This window comes from Thunnus thynnus, chromosome 12 (genome assembly GCF_963924715.1).
Source record: "Thunnus thynnus chromosome 12, fThuThy2.1, whole genome shotgun sequence".
Taxonomy (NCBI): domain Eukaryota; kingdom Metazoa; phylum Chordata; class Actinopteri; order Scombriformes; family Scombridae; genus Thunnus; species Thunnus thynnus.
Genome location: NC_089528.1, coordinates 22,239,813 through 22,259,622, shown reverse-complemented (window position 1 = coordinate 22,259,622; position 19,810 = coordinate 22,239,813). Strand labels below are relative to the sequence as shown.

The 19,810-nt window shown below is 41.5% G+C and overlaps 1 protein-coding gene across 1 annotated transcript in view; it reads left to right on the top strand.

Annotated features, from left to right (window-relative positions):
- Window positions 1-19,810, top strand: part of LOC137193515 (receptor-type tyrosine-protein phosphatase F) — a 184,315-nt gene that overhangs the window by 114,598 nt on the left and 49,907 nt on the right. Inside the window, exons 6-12 of the mRNA XM_067604727.1 lie at window positions 480-590; window positions 9,448-9,717; window positions 10,567-11,148; window positions 12,421-12,554; window positions 13,138-13,282; window positions 18,296-18,601; window positions 19,441-19,634. Of these exons, the coding sequence (XP_067460828.1) occupies window positions 480-590; window positions 9,448-9,717; window positions 10,567-11,148; window positions 12,421-12,554; window positions 13,138-13,282; window positions 18,296-18,601; window positions 19,441-19,634 (1,742 nt within the window). The remainder of the gene's footprint in view (window positions 1-479; window positions 591-9,447; window positions 9,718-10,566; window positions 11,149-12,420; window positions 12,555-13,137; window positions 13,283-18,295; window positions 18,602-19,440; window positions 19,635-19,810) is intronic.

The following is a 19,810-nucleotide window of genomic DNA, read 5'->3' as shown; positions in this document are numbered from 1 at the left end:
CAATTTACATGTAGGTTAAATATGATTGCATCTCAGTTTTATTTGAACAATTAGGTTACAATTAGGGAAAAACTCATAAATAGATACGAGTACCATTCCTCTCATGGCCCACAACTATAAATGATGTCCTTCGGTAAAACTGTGTAAAACACAGATTGCACAGTTGTTGGTATTAAGATGATGATGATAAATTGACACTCAGTCACGGTCTTTTTCTCCTTAACATGACTAGGCAAATATTCTGTTAGCAGTTTTCTTAAACTTGCCAAATCAGCTAAATGCTTGTGTTGCCGTAAGCATTTTCTTGACAAAACTGCGTCCATGTCTGAGACACTTAATTACGCATGAATTGGGTTAGACTAGTTGTCTACAGGCTCTCTAGCGAGTCACTGTGCATATATTTGTTGTGGTTTCACGCCAAGTTACATCTCTTATTCCAAAACTGTCAAGACAGCTAAATTTGTTAATCCTCTACACAGGAGCCCTGCAAATTGAGAACAGCGAGGAGTCAGACCAGGGGAAATATGAATGTGTTGCCATGAACAGTGCTGGGACCCGTTACTCTGCTCCTGCCAATCTCTACGTACGAGGTAAAGTCAATTGTTTCTCTCAATTCTTGAATTAATCATTTCTGTTGTCCCAAGCATTTGCAAACCACAGATGACCATCCAAACCTTTCAAACTTCTTGTCTGTTTCATTCCAAATGTTGTTCACTGACCAGTGACTGTGCATCTTTCCCTTTTTATTTGTTGTGTAATTTCCAGTTACCACATTTATACCACTATTTCTCTCTCTTTTTCTCTTGTTCAACCAATTCTCTCACCATTATCCTTGCTATGCCATTCCTCCCATACCAATGAGCTGAACTAATCTCAACCTCCTGTTTGGCCGCAAACTCAACCAGGTGCGCCCTCTGTGGAAACAGCTGCATTGAAACCGTTTCCTCTGCTGGCACTGAAAGCCATGCCAGGCCTCCTTTCTTTTTTATTTTGACTGTATCGAAAGGCTCCATTATTCCCTCCCGCACAACCCAGAGCTCCTAAAGGCATGGAGGGGTCTGGAGTTTCAAGGTTTGTTTTTGTTGTGGTGTCTCCGTGAGCAGACTAATGCAGGGCAAGGGCAGATTTGCGCCCATCCTGGAAAAAGCTGGTATAGGGGAGAGAGTACTCTAGGTCAGCCCTTGTAGATAAAACCACCATGTCTGATGTACATGAAACAGAATAGCTGCTCCAGTTGTTAGTGTGGGTGTGGGTGGAGGTGGGAGGGAGGGAGTGAAAGTGTCAGTAAGAAAGAGACATGCACGGCTTTCACTTCATAATTAAGCAACTACAATAAGTTTTTAACTGGTTATGAAACAGTCTCAATTTAACACTGATGCCTCTATATGACGTACATAAGTAAAGAAGACCATCAGCAAGAAGATTGGTTATTTCTATATAGTTATTCTAAATGCCCACCACCTTGTTGGATTCCCTGCAAAATCTGATTTATGACACATTTTAGATTTTCCCAGGCAGCGTTTTGCAGTAAGTAATATGTTAGCTAGTTAAAAGGAAGCAGGAGAAGATTTTTCTTTAGATAATTTTATTTTTGACATTATATTTTGTGGTTATGGCTGATATTAGGGCAGTATCAGCAAAGAGAAAAAGAAAAGAACTGAAGAACAAAAAAAAGCTAAAAGAGACAGTGATAGAGCACAGGCGAAAACACGAGTCAACCTTGAGAGATTTGAAAGGATTCAAACCAACATGCACCAGGCAAGAGGCTTAGACCATTGAAGTGAGTAAACCTATTTATGACCAAGTTGCATCTTTCTTTCACTCGCTTCCAAAACAAATGAAGATCTTTACAAGATAAGGCGGTGGTGCTCATGGGAAATGCAGTCTTCATTCTGGGAAACACTACCGCTTTTGTCCACAGGGGACAAATTCCTTATAGTTGCTTTAAAAACATAGACAGGGTAGTTTATAGATAAGTGTTTCTATCGTCTCTTTTTTCCATCCATCAAATAAAATAACTAAATTAGCGTCCAGTGTTTCCTCTGTAACCCAGACAGAAAATTGAACCATTGCTACGGGAATGTAAAATTGAATTAAGAGGACTACTTTTTAAACAAATATCCATCTCACTAAGATGTGCTTCATACAGTAAATCTTAAGCATCAGGGTTTTCCTTACAGGAAGTATCCAAGAAAAATATTTTTTCAAAAGGCAGAACCTCCTCCTGGATCAGAGGAACCAGAGGTAAAATCATCCTCAAGGACTATAGCAGCATCAAATTCTTAGATTAAACACTATGGGCGCCAGAAGGTTTAGATCTTAAATCTTGACAGGGGGAGGTAGTCAGCCAAACAGCAAAGGCGAGGAAGGGAAGTAAGTCTCGTCTATTAATCAGGGCATGTCTGTCACAGGTGCAGACGCAGCCTTTTTTTTCCCCTCAGAGGTAATTACAGTAGTTGTGTGGCTTGGCGCCAACAGGGCCCCCAGGCCCAGCTAGTCTGTAACACCACCCAGGTAGCTGTCAACCCGTTGGCCCCGACACCAACTTTTCCGCCAGCTTCACCACACCAGTGGAGAGATAGAAATCAAACCAACCGTAACCTTTTAAAAGTGTACTTGTCTGGAATGGAGAACAAAGTCTCCAGCCATGTTTTCACTCCGTCTTTGTTACCGCTGCAAGAATAAGGAGACGAGACCTGGGGCTGTGCTATCACTGAGCTGCTTGATTGGGTTTAAAACATGAGGGACTCAAGACAAGCGGCCTTTGACATGCCTCTCTTCCTTTCTTGTTGTTGTTTTTTTTATTCTGACACCAGAGGGGGGATTTAGGGGCTTACCTTGTCTGCTCTCAAACCTGTAAACATAACAAGCTTTAGAAGCAAACAGGTCATTGGACAACTTTTAAATTTTACAGTGTTGATGTGTAGCAGCTGGCTGCAGAAAATTTGTTTGATTCCAAGCTTCAAGTACAATATCACACTGACACGTGGGTTATAAACAAGTCAGTGAAATAATACCAAAACTCTCAAAAAATGTCAGAACTCTCTGCTGAGATAAACTTTTTCATTACTCCTTTTTCACTTTTGTGTATATTATGAGAATCTTCACATCTTCACTGCCTACCAAAAATTTCACCCACCTAGGGCAGAACCCCTTTGTGCAATAATTTGTATTCTTGGAATGTCAATAAAGTTACCATTACTTGAAAGTGACATAAAAAGATTACCATTGCGGAGAGAATTGTGGTATTATTCTCTACCCACAGCCCTCTAACAACCACCCACACATGCACACACACACACACCCCTGTTGGACTTAAACGTGCTTGTTATGGGTTGGTGTTCTGTGTCTGCGAGTGTGCTTCTGTTTTTTTTACACTCACTGTCGCTACCTGATCCAATTCCTGTTTGCAGGTACACAAACACACTGCCAGCGCCATCGTCACCACCCTTTCCTTGACATTTTAGAGCCACAAGAGAATGATGTCCTCATATTTCTGTGTGGGAGGGGAGAGTGAGACCGAGAGAGGAGGGGGCTGTTTTTCCCTGTCTGTGTATCTATTTATGTTCCACTTCTCCTCCATTAAAAGTGTGTGTGTGTGTTTGTAGGTGTGCAGGTGCGCACACGCCTTGTTTGCCACGGGTTGCTTTCGGTGACCCTCCTCTAAAGGAGGACTCCATCTACGTGGGCAGAATCACAAGCGTCCTGTGATTGTGCATGAACGCTCATTTGTCAAGTGCTTATCCCACAACGGAGGAGGGATGTCAGCTTCTGTCTGCTGGCACTCCTTCATATATCCATGTGACATGTCAATATGTCACAGAGGATAAAGTGCTGCAGCTGGGCTTTTCTTTTACCAAAATATCTTCATGCTGTTCTATGTGTGTGTCTGTGTGTCAGGAAGGGAAACGTACAAAAATGATCAATTCACATCAATTGCATTTATGAAGAAAAAGAATGGTAAGCGTAGTGCTTCTTGTGTCCACTCAAAAAGTGCTCTTGGAAGGGTACTTACTTAGAACTTGAATAATCCATACGGGTATTGAAACTGGAAATGCCATAACAGTCTATCCTTAATACTTAATAAATAGATGTTTCTCACATTTAAAGGAATAGTTTTGGGGAATGCCCTTCTTTACAGTGACTTCCTGGAGTCTTGCAACTATAAAACTATACAAACTATAAACGAAAGAATGGTCATTACATCACCGTGTAGCGGGTGAACGCACACTGGAGCCACACTTGAAAGCTCTCAGCGCAGTAAGCATAGGGGTAAACAGGCAGACCACTCCTTCATCTCTCCCCTCTCAGATTCAAAGGTTCTCAATCTGGGTGGCACTGGTATTGTGTTGTTATTTAGCTAATGTCTCGTGTGTTTTCAAGGTACATTTTGTTTGGTTTGTATGTTAATTCAATAATTAATTTCCATGCAAGTTACACTAAAGTTTTGCTAGATTTATAACAAACTGGAGCTTCTTATGCATATGTGATTGAGGTTGGTAACAGACTAGAGTTAGTAAGTTAGCTAAACTGTGATAATACCCTAACCAAATGAACTCTGAGCCCGTTAGCTAACATTATGTAACATCATCTACAGATTTTCATATGGTGACCATACAGGTGTATGGTAGATTAGCCACAGCAGGGTACCTGACAAATGTGATTACAGCCCATGTATTGATATTATCACAGCAGAGATTACTTCTTTCATAACTACGATGCATTGTTTTCTGATGATGAAGTTTTAAAGTCTTTAAGTTTCTGATAGACATGAAATGTATACCTTTGTTGTTTTGTAGCTAAGGGTTAGTTTACATTCTACCAATGCACATTAATAATCAGTGGAGGTTTGTAAACTTTTCATTTGAATATGAGACATTCCCATAATATTAGCTATTATTTGTCCTGTCAATCATTGTAAAGCAGCCTCTGCAGAAAAATAAAAGGAAGAAAGAAGGAATGAAGAATACAGATTTTGTTAACAATATTTATTTATCCTAAACTCAATATTTTAAAGGGACACTTCACTTGCAATTTTTTTTTAATTTGCCATGGTGAGCATTTTTCTTTGGATACTATTTGGAGATCAACAGCAAATAAACAAATACGCACATTTGGAAAAATCAGTCAGTATTTCCTGAAGTGTGTTCTTTCATTTGGTAGAGGCATTTCTTCATCAAAGGTCACATGACGTAGATATGTTGGGTTTCAGTGTGCTTCTCCATGTATCTCCCGTAGGCTTCAATAGAACTGGCACCAAAGTCTGGCACCAAGCAGAGCAATAGAATGTCGCTATACTGACGTAATGACCCTTCCTTCTTTTATAGTTTCCTTGGAGTCTTGTTGTCACTGTGAGGTTGCCAAACAACAAGCGTAGACTCCAGGAACTTACTGCACCCAGCCAAGAAGTAGTCCAACACATAACCCCCAGTAAAAACTACAACTTGTTGTTTTTACACTTCATTTTATGTATGGATTTAACAAACGAGAATTTACATGTTAATTAGTGAGCGTTAGAGGTGCTGGTAGGTGGACAGTGTTACTTTCTGACAGAGTCAGGCTAGCCTTTTCCCTTTGTTTCCAGACCTTATGCTAAGCTAAGCTAACCTGCTGCTGGCTGTAGCCTTATGTTTAACAGACAGATATGAGAATGAGATTCCAATTAAACTAAACAATCTGAACCCCTGTTAAAGGCGAGTTTCCCTCCCTGATACTGTATGTATGCATTACTTTGCCTTTGTGTGTTTGCTGTGCCATGTCACTAACCTCCACTGTGTCTACGGAAACACTGTCCTGTTTCACTGTGTTGTCTTCCTCTCCACTTTGTATCTCTTCATTCCATCGCTCACCTCCATCAAATCACTTCATCCACAAAACAGATCAGCGTGAAGGTTGGTCATTTTCACTTTTAATTCCCCTCCCTCTCAATTTGGTACAGATTTTAGGTGGAGTCAACTCCCTTTCCCTTTCAGACCTCCTGATGAAGACACTGATATCCCTTCCCTGAAAAACAAAAATATTAATAATAACACTCCCTAATTTACCACAGTGTAAATGTGTAATGCCGTGTCCTTGTTTGCATGAATCCCTGAATAGGTCTTGCATGCCTTCCAGTGCCACTCCCCCGAATTTTGTTTCTTTTAGCCTTGCCAAAACACACAAGGAGCTCCCGTGCAGTTTGTTTAAGTCATTATTATATCTCTGTTTTGTTATGTAGCCATGCATTCCTCCCAACCGCACCCATATTGTCACTGTCAACCACATCCACCAGAAACTATAGCTGCTTTCACCCTCAGACTTTCCATCCGCCTCTGGAGGCCCATCAGAGGTGTGTGATGGATTACTTCGGTATTCAGGTGGCAACCGGATTTGTCAGGTATTTAGGCAGCAACACCCCTGCCCCCCTGCTGAGGGACATGGGTATCAGAACTGACAAAGCTGTTCTCAGGGGATTATGTCTGTTTTACCGCCATGGGCACCCTAGAGACTGAAGGATGTGATAGGCATACGTTAGCCTAATGAGAAGAGAGATAACCCTCCTTCTTCGTGAAATATTGCAGCAGGAGGCCCTGCAGGGAAAAAAAAAGCTCATAGAAAGTTACATGACTTTTTGAGAAATTTAAACACTTTTGAAAAAGGATCTGATCTGCTTTTACTGACATTATTATATAACAACTAATCATTAAGAAATATATGCAAGTAATGGATTTTATGACTTTTGGCCCTTGATCCAAACACAGTTTTACAGTCTGAGCGTCTGTTTTAAAGTGAATGAATAATGACATTGTCATTGTCTAAGACAGATCTAATGTTTTGGAAATGGTTTCTTTACTTGTACCATCTGCAAAACACTGTCACACAAAGAGCTGACCTATAGAATATTTAAGAATGAGCTGGCAGTGTGCTGACAGGGGGGATGATCAGCCATCATGGTAGCCCAGTGCTGCTGCCAGGAAGCCTGGGAGCCCGCTGACTCTGTGCCAGTTTGCTCAAATATTGATTGACTGAACAGGTTCTGCTATCCTTGGGCACTTTGTCAAGGCAGTTAAATTTATAGATATCCAGCAAGCAGGCAGGCAGAGTGGAGACAGGGCTTATTTTGTGGTTTTGATAGAGTCCCGGAGCCCGTCTCTCCAAGCCGCTCTCAACAGGAGAGAGGCTTCAGGGGAATCGATAACAATTACCTGCCCTCTAGTCATTTTGTTCCACAGCACCTCTCCAAACTTAACCGCACGCCATGAATTATTCACAACATTAAGTGTTCAATATACACAGGCCCCATTGACTGACTGCTCTTAGCACTGTTTAGTCTACGGACTCATGAAAGAATAACAGATAATTTGAGCTTAATGGTCTTACATTAGGCCCGCTTCTTGCAGGTTTCTCTTTTTCATAAGCATATGTTGTGAAAAATAGCTGCATTTGGAGACTGTTACAGTTGTGCGAGAAGACACAGGTGGCCACCAACATAAGTAGAATACCCACACTTTCTCAAAATACTCAAAGGAAGGTCTGTTGTGCATTAGTCATACTGAAAATCAGATGTTCAGTCATTCATACGAGAAAATTGGACCAAGTGCCTCCTTTATCTTCTTCCCCCAGCGTACTCAATCTTGTGATCCTTTCCCATATCTTTCCTCAGCTCCTGTGCATGCTTTGCTTGAGAATGTCGTCCTCGTCCTGTTCCCAGGCTGGTAACACTACTTGGCCTGTCCAGTCTTTGCATGTAAAAATCAGCCCTATGACCGTGAACCTCAGAGAGCAAATGTTATGCTTGATGTAAATCTTTTCAGACCTTTTCAAAAGCTCTTCATAAAGACTTTTAATATTAAATGGTCATGTTTACTTTGGCCCAAACCTTTGCTGACCTCTGTACTTGATTTTTTTGTTTGCCACACACCCTTTTGAAAAGGCAAGTACTTTTGAAAGACCTGCAAAGTTTTGATTTATCTGGGAAATTGTGTTAAACAAACTCCAAAGACCAAATTCCAAAATACATATGATTACGTGTATTTTGTTGCTCGGACCTGAGATATTATTATTTTTATGAGATATTGAGCCAAGTAGTATAAGCTTCCATGATTGTATCGATTAAAAAAAAACTGCAGCAGGCTATAAACAGCACCTCAATTATTTTGGGAAAATTCAGATGAGTGTGAACCAGGTCCCCCTTATTATAGCACAGTCCAGAGAACCAGTCCTTTCCTGACTGGAATCTCAAAAGGTGCTTTTGTGTTTTTCCATTTCACCACATAATGAGGGGACTAACAAGCATGGCTGTAACGACGTTCCGGTTCAAATTAGATCGGGGAGGGAGGGGTGAAGGATGGGGGGAAAGGAAAGGTGGAGGGAGACTCACATTTGAAAATCCATTTTCATGGAGACTGGTGCAAGAGAGCAATTACAGTCATTTTTTTTCCAGAGAGACACAGAGATGTTGTAGTGCATTAGGGGAAACAAGCAGTATAAATTCTGCAGGGATAGTTTAATGACGTAGTGTTTTGAATACATATGACCAACAGTAGTGGGATAGCAATAATGGGTCCTCACTGGGGATCTAAATGTTTGGCTTGGCTTTTTTTTTTCTCCATTATCAAGGTTAAAGAAGTCAGAGCTCCTTCTCCTTACATTCAGCTCATACTATGGTAATGTTCAGCATGTCATAAATTTAACAGGTTTGACACTGATGGATGTTCACGTAGCACTGTCAGTGGATAAGTTTGTCGTGGTTGCCGAAAGTTACCAGGAAAAGATCTAAAGTGTGTAAATATGGCAGGAATTTGTTGTGTATCTTTATTTAGATAGAAAACAAGTCATATGTAAATGCTGGCTGCCTGTTTATTCTGGGGCAGCTTTTCAGTATTGCATGGAGCCTCTGCATCGGTGTTTGCCTTGTCCCTGGCGACGTCAACGGGCCCTTCTTGTCTCCATGGGAACCCCTTTTTAATGTCAGCCTATCTGAATATCAGAACTGCACAAAGAGAGGGAGAGAGAGGGAGTGAGAAAGACAGGCTGAGCAGAAGGAGCCAGAGAGAGGGAGCGGGAGGAGAAATCAAACAATGCCATCTCCACAGGGTCCCTCAATGATGCAACTCTCGCCACCATTTGACACTCTGACAAAAGAGGGCCAGACATAGTCTCCAGCAAAACTGAGCTATTTTTTGATTATAGTCCCTTTTGTAGGCAAGAGGATAAAACACCCCCTCAAAGTTTTCTTGTGAATTTCCCGAGCCATTTTGTGACAGTCCTATTATTCCCATTGTGCTCGCCTGCACATTTGGACAAAAGCGATCAGCCCTCCATTCTGGTAGCTTTTCTGCGTTAGCTTCTAGCCTTCTGGTGTTGTATTGGGCAAGACCATTCATCAAATCACAAAAAAAACTATCATATTCACCTTACTTATCCTAACTATTCACTTCTTTCTCCTCCTCCTCTTCATCCCGTTAGTGCGAAGAGTCCCACCCAGATTCTCCATTCCACCCACCAACCAAGAGGTGATGCCAGGCGGCAGCGTCAACCTGACATGCGTTGCGGTGGGCTCGCCGATGCCTTATGTCAAGTGGATGATGGGCGAAGTGGAGCTGACCAAGGAGGAAGAGATGCCGATGGGACGCAACGTGCTGGAGGTCACCAACATCCGTGAATCGGCCAACTACACTTGCGTGGCCATCTCCTCCCTCGGCATGATCCAAGCCACAGCCCAGGTCACGGTCAAAGGTGAGAGCTTATGCTGTTCACGCCAATTGTTATGCTGGCCTGATTTGAGTCATCCACAGATTCAGATAATTAAATGTTATGAAACAGAATAAACAACTTTCAAATGGCCTCCAAAAATTTCTTGTACATATTTGTTGCCCCTGTGCTTTGGCCTGTGTTTTTTGTGGATACTGAAAGATAAAAAAAAAATGAAGGTTGCTGTTTGCAGGCTCTTTGTCAATAAGAGTCAATGTCAGGGCTTGTAGGTGTGTGTTTACATTTTTGGTGAGTCCTTTTTTTCTGTATCCAAGTGTTTGTGTGAATGTGGCTCTACTTACCTGTGTGTATTTGGCTATGCAAGTGTGTTGTTCTACCCATTGCAGCCTCTCTTATCAGTGTATTGATCCTACTTTCTACTCGCCTGATCGATACACAGAATGTCACAGTCATTTAGAGGGACCAAAGCATTACAGACCCCTGTCTTCAAGGAAGCCATAATGAAGACCCTCTGTTTTGTTTGTATTTGTCACTCACTCGCAATGGGAACCACTTTGCAATTTTCTTGTATTGTCAGTAATGGCCAAGAAGGTTATAAAACACAAAATTGAGATTTCAGTCTAGATTTTCTATTAATTTACAGATAATGGCTGCTGACTGTATTCTTAAGTATTAACTTATGAAACAATCATTTCAGTGCTATGAGACACACCAGTCATGTTTTTTTCTCCACAAGAGCTGAGTTTAGTTGTATTGTGCCTACATTTTGAGAATTATGGTATCAAATGATATCTAATTTTTCTCAAATTACCTATGACTCCTGGTAGTCTATCCCTGATATCAAAGCGTAATACCCTGCTTCTTCCTTTTCAGCCTTGCCAAAGCCCCCCACCTCCCTCATTGTAACTGAGACCACAGCCACAAGCGTGACTCTTACCTGGGACTCTGGGAACCCAGAACCTGTCACCTACTACATGATTCAGTACAAAGCCAAGGCATCAGACAATGGCTTCCAGGAAGTGGAGGGTGTGGCCACCACCCGTTACAGCATCGGTGGACTTAGCCCCTACTCTGAGTATGAGTTTCGTGTCATGGCTGTCAACAACATTGGCCGTGGGCCGCCTAGCGACCCTGTGGAGACGCGCACAGGTGAACAGGCCCCCTCCTCACCACCTCTGCACGTCCAAGCACGCATGCTGAGTGCCAGCACAATGCTGGTCCAGTGGGAGCCACCCGAGGAACCTAACGGACAAATCAGAGGATACCGGGTCTACTACAGCTCAGACCTGACAGCTCCACTCAGCGCCTGGCAGAAACATAACACAGACGACAGCAGCCTGACCACCATCTCAAGCCTGACTCCTGATATCACCTACAGCCTCAGGGTGCTGGGATTCACCTCAGTGGGCGACGGGCCACCCTCTGACATCCTGCAAGTCAAAACCCAGCAGGGAGGTGAGCAGCCAACCGCTGTGTGTGGTTCTGTTTGTTTGTTAATATGTGAATGTTCATGTGCACATGAAAAAAAAAACCATTTCGCCTGTCTCACTTGTTTGAGGGTTTCTAATTATGTTTACAGATAGTGTTAGACAAGATAAAAGCTAAGATATTATTGTTCTTGTCATAGAACGTCCATTTTTTTATGTGGCTGATGTAAGTATTGTATGTATCTAAAGCATGTGTGAAAAAATAGGGCTGTTTGCCACACAGTTGTGGAGAACATTTAGTTTTAGTAGTGAGCTCTCTGTTTTCATTCTTTAAAGAGGCGCATTTCTCTGTGCACTGAGCGTTTTGATCATAGACTGTAAAAAAATGTGGATTTAGTCACCATGACATCACCCATTGGTTTGTGGACTTCTGTTTTGAAGCCTCGAGTTTAGCGATTTGACCATCGCCATCTTGGATTTGACTGTTGCCATCTTTGATTTTTGGATCCAGAGGTGGCCATATTTGGACGAGAGGATGTAGCTGACCCTAGTGCTAGCTGCTAGCTTGGTTAGCACGGTGCATTTATAGTCTATGGTTAACTGTGATAATGCTAATGCTAATGCTAAAACCATTCAAACAAAATATACTTACTGGAAAAACTGAACATCCAACTCTGTAAAGGGTCTTTTAGTACGACCAACCACTAAACAAGAGTTTTTTTAGGCAACCAAAATGTTACAATTAACTTTCATGAATTGAAAGCACGCTGTGAAATAGCGGCAGCTTTGGCTACACTCTGTGAATATGGGGTTACGTCATGGTTAAGTTACGTAATCAACGTTGTCACCATCGTAGCGACTTGTCAAACACAAGGTAGCCATGCCCTAAAGCATATGCTGCTTTGTTGTCAATTTCACTCTAAATGGGACCATAATTTACAAAATGAACATCATGCTGTATTGAAGAAGACTTGAAATACCAAAGACCATAAATTCATTAGGAAAGTGTTCACTGAGGTAATAAATCAAGTTAGAAGTAGGGGCATTATTTCATTGACTTCCATATAATTGGACTTCTTTTTGCAACCAGTGGAGTCGCCCCCTGCTGGAATGAATGCAGGTTTGAGGCACTTCCACATTGGCTTCACTTTTCAGACCGGGAGCTACCTGCTTGATTTTGATACTTTCAGAGTATTTTTATAGCACCTAGATCTGCTATGTAATCAAAAAAAGAAATGGAAATCTCCCTTTGTATAATATGTCCCCTTTAACCTCTGTCCTCTTGCCCCTCTCTACCCAGTCCCTGCCCAGCCGTCCAGCTTTGAAGCTGAAGCTGAGCTGGATACCCGCATCGTGCTAACATGGCTGTGGCCCGTACAGGACCCCATCACTAAGTATGAGCTGCAGTACTGGGAGGCTGGCTCGGACAACAAGGTTAGAATAACAACATAACATTGTTACTTTTTTATGACCTGTTTTTCTCTGCTACAGACCATATCTATCTATCTATCTGTCTGTCTGTCTGTCTGTCTGTCTGTCTGTCTGTCTGTCTATCTATCTATATCTATCTACTTGACACTTTTCTCATATTCCGCTGTGAGATTGCAGACAAATGAATATTGCTCTTTATGATGCAATTTCTCTGAATGGGAAGCCTCGGCTGAAGCAATGTTGTTGTAGTAATGCAGTCAGCTCCCCAGCTAATAAGAAAGATTTACTGTAATAGAAAACAGCACAGTTGTTGTGTTCTGATTCTGGATGTAGTTGCCGTTGATTCAACTCTGCTGAACCACTAGTTGGAGGACAACTTATTTTTGGAACAAGTTGCTCTCAAATGTGGTTGTATTGTCTACTTTGTATGCTGTTTGAGACAACAGTTTTGGCTTTAGAGTTGAAGATTCTCAGTCTCAAATCACTACAACAAACACTATTGAGTCCTAGAGCTCAAGACATGGAAAGACTTGTGTGACTCTTTCTGATTCAATGTCATATGTCCGTCTAATCCTGAACCTTCCAGATCCATGTGACCTTCAACCCAGCGGGCTCCTATGCTGTGGATGGTCTGAAGCCTGACACCTCATACCGTTTCTCACTGGCAGCCCGTTCTGAGATGGGTTTAGGCGTCTACACTCAGCCCATTGAAGCTCGCACCGCCCAGTCCAGTAAGTCGACAATCTTTTTCTCATGTTATCTCTCTCATCTGTCTTATCTCCTCGCTGCCCACTAACCAGTGATTTTACAGAGAAAAAGTCACCCACAACCAGCTGATGCAGGTTGAGGTCATTATTTTCAGAGCAGGACAAAGTTGAGTTACATGGAGGTTAAGTCAGACAGCGTGGGCAACTTGAATGCCACGTCAATTTCAGCACAACATAAAATGCTGTCAGTGCAGCCATCCCAGTCAGCCTCACACTTCCACCACCTCCCCCCTGTCACCAACACTAACACTCCTGTCCATCTATCTGAGGGCAGGCCCTGTGTTCAGTGTCAAAGGTACGTTTAATGTGTCTTGTTCCCACATTTGTGAGCTGTGCTGTGTTATATTGCCTCATATCATTATGTGCTTTTACAATGCCAGCGCTCAAAATGTCACTCTTTGCCAGCTGACTGCTGAATTTTTACTGTGGCGGTACCAAGCTTGTACCATCTCACGCAGGGGGCTCATGTTATGTGTAGAGACCCAATTGAACAGACCTCTCCTTGTGGTTGTTTTAAAGGGTATCGGACCTGCAACAGACCAGCAAACCCCTACAGGCCTGGAGCAGCATAAAGCAGGAGAGAGCAAAGAAAGCAACGAATCATAAAAAAAAGAAAAAAAGGGAAAACACAAGCAAACAAAGTAAAACAAAAAGAAATGAGAAAAATAAGGGGAAAAATAAGAAAAATAAAATTCTGCCCTGACCCAGCTGTCCTGACCTGAACCATCCCAGAACCACCCTGGCGTCTCTTTGTCCTTCCACTCGTTTCAGCCTGATGAATGTCACCTGTTCATGAGGTGTGATCGCTGGAATAATCCACGTCCCTAAAATTGCCATATAAAGCTCCATATTCCACTCCGTTTGTGGGTGAGTTTCATTCACAGAAAAGAGTCAAAACACGGCGCAGCTTCAAGTCCTGCTTTCAGAAATCAGTACAAAAAAAAATAACAAATTTAAGAGTGACAACAGTTGTTCATGTGTTTCTCCCATGTGAAGACAGACAGAGATAATCTATTCATGACACGTGCGACGGGTCTAGACCAAAAATTTAATTTGTACCAAAGAGAAAAAGTAAAATTGATGAATGCCACAAATGTTCGTAAATTACTCGTACATGAGTGGTTGTTATCTTGTTTTTTGGCAGCATGGCTAGTATCGTTAGCATAGCCGTGCTGTGCTGTGTGAAGTCCATAGACTATATAAAAATAAGGTGTAGCTGTGGTGTTTCCGGTTTAACAGGACTGTGCTGGGCAGGTGACAGGTGTGTTTACAGTGTTTATATGCTCTGAAAGACGTCACAGCACGGATATAAAGTCACACAGCTGACAGACTGTTAGCCTAGCATGTTAATCCTACGTAAACATATGGATGAGACCATATGTCTACAGACATCTGCGGATAGAAACAGATGAAAGAGCAGGGGGAGTTAACAGATAATTAGAGTAGTTATAATTAAAGTTATCTTTCAAAACAAACATCCCAAGATATGAGTAGAAAGTATTGTTCTTGCAACTGCATTCATAACCTTTTTTTGACTCAAATGTTGCTTAACCATGCCATGTGATATGCTACTTAAGTACACTTTAACAACAAATTAATGGGAACACTACAGAAAATTGCAGATTAACATTTAATATCCAGGAATTCACATTACAGACACTACCACTGACTATCCCTGTAACAAATTGGCCACAACTTCACACATTGACCATACAATCTCCAGCCATTTGCTTGGTTTTAACCTGGTCTTGTTTGAGTTGGTTTGTTTGTTCTCCCTCTTGTTTGTACTGTGTCACATGCGTGTTCATGTGAATCACTTATCTTGCACAAAAAAACAAACAAAAAAAAAGATGGTACATATTGTGTTTTACTTGGAGTCAGTGTACATTTCAATTCACAGGGCCAGTGAGGTGTTGTCTTTACAACAGATGCTTTGCAACAGATGCATTGCAGATTAGGTGACAACAGATGATTTAGCCCGTAGCCTTTAGAAGGTTTTCTCTTAAATATGGAAATGATATTAGTACATTTTAAATAGGCAACTTTTCAAATGTGTCAAAGAATTTCCAAAACAAAGTGAGGTGGACAGTAAAGTTCCACATTAAAATGCATGTCCACTCCGTTACAGGATCACTGTGGGTGCGCCATTAGAATAGAAAAGAATACAAGAGAGAATGGACAGAGAGCATGGATATCTCTTTTAGAAATCTTTATCCATTAGGACAGACAAAATCACGGAATAGATAACACATTTGACTACCACAGAGTTATATAAGTGTCAGTCACGATCACGAGTGGCGATGAGTCTGTGTTCTTGAGCCCCCTGTCAGTAGGAGACACAAGGTCAAAGAATTTGGAGAACAGAAGTCGGATTTCAAGCAGTGTGCATGAAATAAGCTGCAGCCTAAGGAAGGTTCTGAGGCAGACAGTGGGGAAGTGTGACATTTTCTAGTGCTGCATTCAAATGTTTCATATCATTTTTTTTTAAAGATTCAGAGCAATGAACATAACTGAGCCATATTCATATTTTTCTGCTGTTTTTGTAAGGTCTAATTTTCCAATCTACCACCCAGCAAAGGACTTGATAGCCTGTAAAAGTTGTTTTCTACTTTACCTAAAACTGAATAGGAAAGTATATAGATTACAAAAGTTAAGATAATTGAAAAGATTTTAAACAAAAAGGGAATATTGGATAACAAATTCTTATAAATACTTTTATGTTGATGGTGTTTGTGTTTCATACATGATTAATGACATTAATGACGAAGAATATGTCCATATTTTGAATTATGATCGGTTGTGATACACACAAAATGCCAATTTTCCATATTAACTCAAACTCTTCAATAACATATGTGGATATACCTTAAATGTACACAGTGAAAATATTATGTCTTGGGCTTTTACATTAGAAAAAAAGGAGAGATAGAGGTAATTTATCGTCCTCATCTCTAATTTTATCTTTGCTCTGTTTATCTGTCTTATCTTTGTCTCGCTCTCTTTTGCCTCTGAGGCATATGTATTTCCTGTGGCGTTCCAATTTGACTTTGATCTAGCAGATTTTTCATCAGGACCTCAACATTACAATTTATTCGCCAAATCATCTGCATTGTTTTGATTCAGTCTTTACCTTTGTTTTTTTTTTTAATACACTCGGTGTCGTCAGGTCTTTGTAGTTTTCTGACCGCTCTCTTATGGATCAGAGATCACTTGATGAGACACACCTCTCTTTTGTTGAGCCCCAATGTTTTGAAAAGGTGGAGTTTCATGTTCTGGTATTAGTTGATTGGATTATATTTGAGCTCACTGTTCATTGCTCTGCTTATTAAAAAGGAAATTTCATGGGCATGCTGTGTAAGAACACCTTGCTTTGAATTTTCTCTCCTTGGTTCATTTTACTCCTTTTTGAAGAGGCCTTTGTTATAGAGTTGAATAGATTTGTGATTGAGTTAGATGCATGAAATGTATGAATGCTGTTGTGTTTCTTTTCTGTGTTGTTTTTGTTCCCCTTTTTAAAGTTGTTTATTGGTTTTATGTTTTTACATCTGGACTTGAGAGTTTACTTGTATTTTATACTGTGGCTGTTGTAAATGATGTAATCATTTTTATTGCAGTAATCATATTATTCCCGACTGGAGAGGTGTAGCTTGAGATTACCAACTCCATATTGACACATTATGCTGTATATGCTGTTCACTTTTCCTCACATTCTGCACACATGCAAAAGGACTTTGTGATTATAAAACATAACAGGGTGAGGTGGACAGAATATAACAGAGTCTGGCATGATGATACTAAATATTATATAAAATACTCTTATTGATAGCCTGTTGGGCCAACAGATTTAAGACAAAAAACATGTAGCTGCAAAATTACTGGTTCCATTATAGCTATTCAAAGCAAAGGATTAATGACAGAGCAACATGGATTTGTCTAATCTGATAACCATAATAAGATTGTTTTCCAGGGCAGCAGCTACAAACCAGATGTTGACAATGGCTAGAATGTTCATAACTGTTATTGATTATTAAATTTTCACTTAAAGTACGACTTGTAATTGCAGCTCTAAGCAGAGTCTGACAAACACTGTTAAGCTCAGAGCTTTTGCATCAACGTGCAAACACCAGTCAACACTGTCAAGCACTTATTCACACACTCGCACATCTATGGCCAGTTTATTGCTCCTTATGCATACTGGGAGAAGCAGCGGAGATAGCAGTTAGGGACAAATTATGTCTTTATGAAAACATTGCCTTGTAAAAGTTTGGTATATATTTTATATTCTGTTCACCCCGCCCTGTGTCATGGTCTCTCGCATAAATGCAGCACCAAACACAGCTTCAACAGTAGTCTGGTAATGCATTTTTGCAGCCAATCTCTCAGTCCGGAGGTAGCATCCTGTTTTGTATGGAAGCTTTTTGAATCCAGTATAAAAAATGAAAATGTCATATTCAAGCCTGCAATGTGATATCATTAAATTTGTCACCTACAGTATTTGTGCAAATGATGTATGAATCTCACCAGCTCAGAAAGTAACTCAAAAATAGACTTTCAGTATAAGGTTGAGTACAAGGAAGAGGACAAAGCCAAAACATGGAATAGCCTGGCTGGACATTGATGTCAAGTATGTAAAAGCTGTAATCCAGTACTGTATTTCAATGGACTATTTTTTCATCAAAAAAGCTACTGCCACTTTACAGTTTTTATTTCCTTTGAAAAAATATAGAAAAAGCTTCTCTGTAGATGAATGTGGCAGATTAGCAGGGAAACTATGGAGCCAGATTTTGTAGCATATTGTAGACAGGAACCTAAAAATATATTACATTGCCAATTTAAATATTACATTTTCATTTTTATATTGACCACTTTACAAAAGCTTCCATGGTTTTGCCTTATGTTTGCTTGTGTTTTAGTTTATTTTTTTGTTTGCTTGATCCGTGCCCCCATTCGTGTGGTTGTGCTCCCCTTCCCCTGCAGCCCCATCTGCCCCCCCTCAGGAGGTACATCTGGTCAGCCTCAGCTCCACCAGCCTCAAGGTGAGTTGGGTGGCACCGCCCGCCGCTAGTCGCCACGGCGCCATTGTGCGCTACACAGTCAGCTACCAGGCCCTGGCTGGAGAGGACACGGAGCGGCATGAGGTGACGGGCATCGGTGCAGACGCCACCAGCTATGTGCTGGAGGGCCTGGAGAAGTGGACTGAGTATCAGGTGTGGGTGAGGGCACACACTGACGTGGGCCCAGGCCCTGAGAGTGCCCCAGTGAGGATGAGAACCAAAGAGGATGGTAGGTTGACACCTCCCCTGAAGCAGAGTGTTCTCAGACTCTTCACATCTCTGTTGTCTAGGGTTGACTGTCACTATTTTCTTCAATTACTACTACTACTACTACTACTGCACATTTCTCTGTGTCCTGTTGATCAACTATGAGTTAATGAGGTGGTAGTGGTAGGAGAGGGGTTCACCTTCTCTTTTTTCCTCCTTCCAGCTTGTTCTCTATAACTTTAAAACTTTACATCTATGGCAGGTTAAGGCTCATCACCCTGGGCTCACTATCTGCACCACTTTCCTCCTCTTTCACTGTTTAAATGTCCTCCAGTTTTCTTTCTTCTGTTCTGTGGAATAGAAATGGAGCAGAACTCCCCCTCTCCATTCTATCGCTCTTCTCTCTTTCTTCCTCACTCATTCTTCGTTTTGTTTGCAGTGTGATAGAGAGCGGCTGCTCCTTAGAGAGAGTCGTCTATAATTAATGTGTTTGAAGTTTGCCGCAACACAGCTAATTCCGATACCGAAATTAAGGGCATTACAGACATCACTAGACCACATGCTGTCCCGCATAGGGTGTTTTGGGGACACAGTAGACATAGAATGTCTGAAGTGAGAAGACATGATTATAATTCATTGCCAATTCAAGTATCACTTCTTTCTGCGGAGCACCCAAGTCTATAAAAATCTCAGGAGTCATTATTTTGATAGTTTTTGGCTTCTCATCACAAAACACAGTGAACTGAGGGAAATCACTAGCTCAGCATTTTTGACTCTTTCCTCTCTCTCATTGTCTCTGTCTTTCTGTCTTGAATTCTGCCTTCCCTCCCTCCCTCCCTCCCTCTCTCTTCTGGATACCAGTGCCGGGAGCACCTCCCAGGAAGCTGGAGGTTGAAGCCATAAACTCAACAGCCATTCGGGTCACCTGGAAGCCACCCCTGCAGGGAAAACAGCACGGCCAAATCCGAGGATACCAAGTCATCTTCTCCCGGCTCGAAAACGGTGAACCTCGAGGCCAACCTAACATCATGGATGTGGCTTTGCCAGAGGCACAGGTACTGGGTGATACCTTACTCATGTCCACTTTTTCTCTGTCTCTCTTTCACTGTCTGTAGCTGTCTCTTATGTTCATTTCCCATTACGTTCATTCTCCATTGCTCCCCTATTCTATTCCATTCTCTGAATTCACACTTCATTTCCCCCATGCCAGGTGACACACATGGAATTTTCT